Raw genomic sequence first — 6,593 nt, forward strand, 5'->3', positions numbered from 1 at the left:
TTGTTTGCCACAGTGGCTGGTAGACTTGGGCCATCTCCAGAGTGATGAGGCTCCCCGTCTCTTAATCCATCAATCCCTCTCTCTCTCTCTCTCTCTCTCTCCTCAGCAGGGCGCTACCACTTCTCCACAGGTGGCACTGTGCCACGGGGCAGCCATGTAGGTGGTGCTTCCCATTCTGAGACAGCACCAACCCCAGGGCATTCCAAAAAAACCACACACCTGCTGTGTCCAGATGAGTGGACTTCCACATCCTGCCCTCCCTGCAGTTTTGTCTGTGGGGCAAGGTTTGCTTCCACTTGGGGCTCACACGCTCTCTGTGTGGGCCTTCCCCCACCCCCTCACAAGGGGCTACATTCACTTTTCCAGCAGGCTCTTGGCGATCGCCTCTGAGATCTTTGGCAAGAAGTGACCACAAGGTCCTGCTTGCTCAGGTTATTCCCTGCCACAGATTTTTCCCCCCGCATCCGCTTCTCTGTTGAAATAAAGGGCTCACCATAGGCACCCGCCAGGGGTTATTGCTAGACTCTATGGTGGGAGCAGCAATGTTTGATGAGCCCTGTTTGTCTTTAAAATACCTCCTGTCCTACCTCCAGTTTGAGGTTTCCGGACCTCCTTCATGCCTGACGGCGCTGAGAAGCGGGGGTATAAAAGAATAGAAGGGTCAAACAGTGAGTATGAACTGCGTGTTTTTTAAAGCAGTGGTGGCAAAGGGAGCGTATCCACGGCCGACTAGGGCAACCCTTGGACAGGATCAAGGAGCACAGAAATTTCATATGTCAGGCAGACCTTTTGGCTCATCGAATCACCCATGGCTGACGATCCAGAGTCTTGAAGCAGAAGTCTCCCTCAAGCACCCCTAGGCTGAAATGCATCGTCGTGATGGAAACACGAGGAACAAATAATTTGATATCACCCCTCTCTGAACCAAGGGGAGAAGAGCCCCATTGGCTGACGTTAAACCCAAGCTGAGTTGTGGCTCCTGCACCTCAAAAAGAGTATTGCAGAGATAGGGGGACACTCAGAGAAAAGCAACGAAACTGATCAAGGGGATGGACTCTCCTATGAGGAAAGGTTGCGGTATCTGAGGCTTTTTAGTTTAGAGAAAAGGCGGGTCAGAGGCAACATGACAGAGGTGTGTAACATTATGGATGGTGTGGACAGAGAGAAGTTTGTCTCCCTCTCTTGTGACTCTAGAACTTGTGGACATCCAGTGAAGCTGAATGCCGGAAGATTCAGGAAAGACAAAAGGAAGGACTTTTTCACGCAGCGCATAAACGATGGAATTCGCTCCCGCAAGAGGCCACCAACTTGCATGGTTTAAAAAGAAGATTATTCAAAGTAACGGAGGACAAGGCTGTCAATGGCTACTAGCCATAATGGCTATGCTCTGACACCACGGTCAGCGGCACGATGGCTCTGGATACCAGTTGCTGGGATTCACAAGTGGGTAGAGCACTGCTGTTGCACTCAGATCCTGCTTGGGGCTTCCCAGAAGAGGCATCTGGTTGTCCCCTCTGAGAATAGGATGGCAGACTTGGTGGCCCTTTGGCCGGATCCGGCTTGCTAGGCTCTTCTGATGTTCTCGAGGGTCTAGTGCCGATTGGATAGATCAAGAGACGCCAGAGGTTGCAGTTTCTGGATGCAGCCGCGATGATGCAGCTGAACTAACGAGGAGGGGATATCTGTCATACTGGCTGTGTGGGCAGTGTGGATGGAACAGCCCTGCAAGTGCCTTGAGGCAGGTTGAAAGTGAGCAGCAGGGTTGGGGATGATGACTTCGCTAAAGCCAGGAAGCTGCACAAACTTGGCTGTGACTTTGGATGGGCCAAACAGCCACCCTTGCCAGCCACTGACAGCACCCATGTCAGCTGGAGAGCAATGACTGGGCTGTAGCGAAGAGTGACCAGGGAGAGGGCTGGTTGTTAGCCAAGACGGGGCTGTCGTGGTGCTTGTGGGGTGAAAGGCTCACAGACGTGGATGCAGGAAAGAGGGCACTGTTTCCAGAGTCCCATTCCCTGTGCCTGCTACAGCAGCCAGCACAGGTCCACCCTTGCCCCACCGCAACGGTATTCATCCAAGAGCCCCGGGGGATGATGCATGGAAGAGCCTCCCTAGAAGGTGCCAAGATTACAGGGCCCCTGCCTGTTACGAGGGGAAGGCTGGATCGAGGCCTTCTGCTCTGGAGGAAGCCTTTTGTGCCACGATGTGTCGGGGGGGGGGCACACAGCTATAGATGGTGTTCAAGGGTTGTGGCGCGTAAACGAAGCGTGTTACTCTTATTTCGGCAGAGAAGAAATAAACTACTTTCCCTCTTGCTTGTGTGTTGGTGTGATTCTTCTGAGGTTCCACAGTTGTGCCCTTTTTTCCAGTGAGAAACCAGCCCCAAACTTTGCACGTTCCCTTTGCCCCTGTGTCCAGGGGGGGTTTACTTACAGCCAGTGTGAAGCATTCTCGATGGGTACAGCAGGTGAGGCATGGTCACAGTGGGCAGCAGCTAATGCTGATCTTGGGGGATTTGCCACTAGGCAGTTTCTGCAGGCTGTGTCCATGCACGGCTGGCGTTCTCCAGGTGATGGCAGACAGGCATCTGCCTCCCCCTCCCCGGGGGTGTTTAGCTGGTAAACACAGATGGCCTGCCCTTCTCATTCCCCCCCCCATGTGGTGACAGAGGAAGAGCCATAGTTTGCCTCCGCTGATTGTGGTGCAAAATGGTGATGGGTGGAAGAGGTCCTTGATTTGCACCCTAAACTATGGGTAGCCAGAAGCAATTTGTTACCTTGGTGTGAGATAATTATGGTTTTGTGTGTACATTTGTTAACTGTGGAGCTTCATGCTAAGAATAAAGGTTTGGAGGGTTAGAGCCTGGAAAGTTCTCTTGGGACCCCAAAGACGGAGCATTTATAATTTCCAGAAGTTGTAAAGAGGAGAAGGTGTTGGAAGGAATTAAAATCAAACTGCAGGAGGAGGTGGCTGAGACGTGCCATGCAATTAAGGGGGATTTAGCAGCTGAGGGTCTCGGAGAGCACAATTGCAAAGGGTTATGGGTGGGGCTGGGCCCTGGGCCTCTTGGAGCCTCAGGGGGCTGATCAGTTTGTAGTGTGGTTAGGGGAGGGGGCCGTTTTGCTTGCTTCCCACTCACCCAGGTGCCTCTTTTCATTCTTCAGACTAGTCCCTGGTGATCCCAGTTCCCGGCTCCCCCACGTCTCCATTAACTGGCCAGGGGGAGAGGACAAGGCCACACATCCCGTTAGGGTAGGCGCTAATGTCAGTGTGCTCCTTGCAGGTGGAAGTGTTCAACATCCTCTTTGTGACGAGCGAAAACGGTGGCAAAAACACATACCTGGTGCACTGTGAGGCCTGTGCCCGCAAGCGGAGCTCTTCCCTGCATGGCGTCGTGGTGCTCGAACAGTATAAGACGGAGGAACTGATACACATCTATGACAGCTTCACCCTGGTGAGTGCGCTGGGAGGGACAGAGGATCTGTTCTTCCTCTGCTATTTCAGCTTTTCCATCCCCAGACCCTCACCAACATTTGCCATTTCTTTGTATTCTGGAGCATCCCAGGCTTGCAGATTTGGTAAAGCAAACAGCCACTGCCCATTGGCAGAATCCCCCCCCAAATGCACTTCATGGCTCTTTAGTGTTGTTCAATCAACTCTGATGTCCTCCCAAGTTGGGTGTCTAGCAGATACTCTCCTAGTAGGTCACTGGGAGGAGCAAAAGGGCTGTTGTTGTTAATAACTATTTTACTTATTTTGGTTAATAGATTTATAAACTGCTTCACAGCCACAGGCCATCTAAGCAGTGTACAGTACAAGAAAAAATAGGATAAAACACAAAAGCCAATTTCTAAAAGCAATAACATCTTAATGGTTAATCTTAATAGACAAGCATTCTAAAACAACAGTTAAAAACTTTCCAAAACAGTTAAAAGCATCCTTTCAACTGTGATCTTCAGGTTGCCTGGCACCGTCTCCATTGGCCATCATTGAGCTTTGGAATCTTGGAGTAAATTCACAAAGGGGGTAAATACAGGGCAGTCTTAGCCAACCTGGTGCCCTCCAAATAGTTTGGACCCCAACTCCCATCATCTTCATGGAATCCAGGATGAGATGGGGCATTGGATGGGAGAAGCAACAAAAGGTTGGGCAGGCGGGATCTCCTGTGCACTCTTTCATTTTTGTTTTGCTTTGCATTTTTCCCGCCAGGCTGCGCCAACTAGCTCCAGATGAGCCATACCACGCCTGGACGCAGGTGTCTGGGCCGTCTCTCCACGCCAGCTCACCTCTCCTTTGCTCACCATGTGTGTGGGGGGGAGGGGGTTGCTCTAGCCTGTCCCCCCCCTTTCCCTCAATAGCAGCTGAGCCTCTGATCTCCACCCACCCTCTCAACTCACGTCTGTCCCCAGCCTGGGCAGAAGAAGAGCCATCGTAGCGAGGACGTTCTCCAGATGGACCCTTTTTAATTTATTCTTCAAAATGAACCTTTTTTTTCCTGGGTGGTGCTGATTTTGTATTAAAGACAGAAAAAAAACTGCATTTAAAAAAAAGGAAGGAGCCACGAAATCGACAGAGAAGGGGAACAGCAGGACCACGGGCACACGGAGGTGCGTGAGCGCCCCCCCCCCAATCTTGTATCAGACTGGACCGTGCCTCTGGCTTCCCCCTGGGACAAAGTTCGGGAGCTTCAATGAACAGAGAAAGAGGGGCAAGAATGTTTCCTCTTTCACAAGAGCATTAATTTTTGTCTGTCTCACCAGGGCGGAGAGCCAGTGAGCAGAACAAAAGAGGCAGTAGTTAATTTGGGATGTCTGGTTTTGTTTTGATATTTTTTTGTTCTTTCAATTACATTTTTTCTTGTCAGAAATTTAAAGGGAAAAAAGAGAGTTTGGAAAACAAAAATGCAAGCAAGCAAAAAAAGAAATTAATACGGGTTTCTTCACACAGGACTTTTATGGGCTCAGTTTTCTCTGGGTGAACACTTCTCATTGGGAGGTGGGGGGAGAGTGTACATGGATTTATATATATTGGTGGGGTGGGCTGGGGACAATTTTGCGCGTGTGGTTTTTAATTATTCTGATGGACATTTTGATTTCTTACATCCTTTTATATATTATATATATAAATATAAGGAAATAAAATCCTGGTTTGTATTAGAAACTGCTTTTAAAAACAAAAACAGAAAACAAAACAAAAAAAATACAGATTTGTGCAAGGCGCAGGATAATTCTTGTGCAATGAGCTGGAATGGTGAAAATGTAGCCCTGTGCGGAGGGCATGGTGCTCGCCCCAAATCAGACACACACGGGTAGATGAATTTTTCCTTCAACATGGGGGGAGAGAGCTCATTTGTCCTCTCCCTTCCTTAGGTATTCTCATTGTGCCCCTCATACCATCTGGGGAGGGGGCAATCTTAACAGCAAACCCTTAACTCCACCCTCTTCCTGTTTAACTATTAAATACCCTTAACTCTGACCCTTAATGCTTCATCTTTAGCTGATGAAATTCTTTTAACCTTAATATTTTTTTTCCTGGCTGAAGTCATTGCCCCCCCCCTTAAATTCTGCCTGCATTTGGCTCTACAGTCTCCTGCTCTCAGACCATTTAAAAACAAAAACAGTAATGTCTCAGATTTGGGGTAATGTTTCTTTTTCTTTTTTTAAATTTGTACCTCCATGCCTCAAAAATTGTTTGCAATTTGTAAATGTTCTCTCTCTCTTTTTTAATTTATGTGTCTTTTTTGGTAATGATTTCTCTATTTATTGGTCCTTTATTGGGGTTACATCCAGCCTTTTTTTTTTAATTTTAACTTTTTACAACGTTGTATCTGTTTTATTTTTTTAAAGTGTCCCCTTTTGTTGCCGTTCCTTTTTGGCTTCTCTCTGGAATTTTTATTGTATTTCTAAATGTTTTATTCTTTGTCTGTCGTTGTGTTTCCTTGACATGGTGCTCGGTTTTCTCATGGCCGGTAGGGGGGTGGAGAGGGAAAATAAACCCTGAACCTGGTTCATCTGTTGATTTCTTTTTTAAAAACAGAACCTCACCCCACCCTACATTGTACAAATCCCTCCTTCTGAAACCTGCACTTTTTAAGTTCCAGATTTTTCCCCTCTCCAAACTCACAGACACTGAAACGAAACAGATGAACAATCTCACTTCTCTGAGAAAACACACTCACGCAAATGGATTCTTATTGTACTGTAGGGGACAAGGAGAAAGCAAATCTTATTTTGTAAATGTAAAAAAAAATTAAATTAACTCACAGAGATAAAAGAAATCAGCCTCTGTTCGTTCATTTCTGTGTCCTGGATATGAAAGTTTGCTTTTGAGGTTCCAGTGCCTGCACTCAAACATCAAATCTCTGCTCAGGGGTTAAAAAGGGCCTTTTTAATTGTTTTTAAGGGTGGGACATTTTTACCAGGAAACAAATGTGAACCTTAGAAGGAGTATGGGGTGAGGGTGGGGATTGTTTTTAATAGGGATCCTGCAGCAGAAATCCGAATGGTGTCTCACCCCATCCAACACATGCCAGAAATGAGAGTCCCAAACGTCAGGGGGACATTCTCCTGCGCAATCCCCTTTGAAATGAACAG

At 47.8% G+C, this 6,593-nt stretch overlaps 1 protein-coding gene across 20 annotated transcripts in view; it reads left to right on the plus strand.

The window, feature by feature from the left end:
• Positions 1-6,263, plus strand: part of KDM6B (lysine demethylase 6B) — a 90,055-nt gene extending 83,792 nt beyond the window's left edge. For 18 of the 20 annotated variants that reach the window (XM_061591147.1, XM_061591164.1, XM_061591167.1 and 15 more), the window contains 2 exons: positions 3,284-3,454; positions 4,210-6,263. In XM_061591147.1, coding sequence (XP_061447131.1) covers positions 3,284-3,454; positions 4,210-4,233 — 195 coding nt within the window. In that variant the 3' untranslated portion in view covers positions 4,234-6,263. Of the gene's footprint in view, positions 1-593; positions 3,455-4,209 lie in introns of those variants that run through there. The other 2 variants (XM_061591163.1, XM_061591161.1) reach the window with 2 other exon arrangements.
• The last annotated feature ends 330 nt before the right edge of the window (positions 6,264-6,593 follow it).

This window comes from Rhineura floridana, chromosome 11, assembly GCF_030035675.1.
Source record: "Rhineura floridana isolate rRhiFlo1 chromosome 11, rRhiFlo1.hap2, whole genome shotgun sequence".
NCBI classification, from domain to species: Eukaryota; Metazoa; Chordata; class Lepidosauria; order Squamata; family Rhineuridae; genus Rhineura; species Rhineura floridana.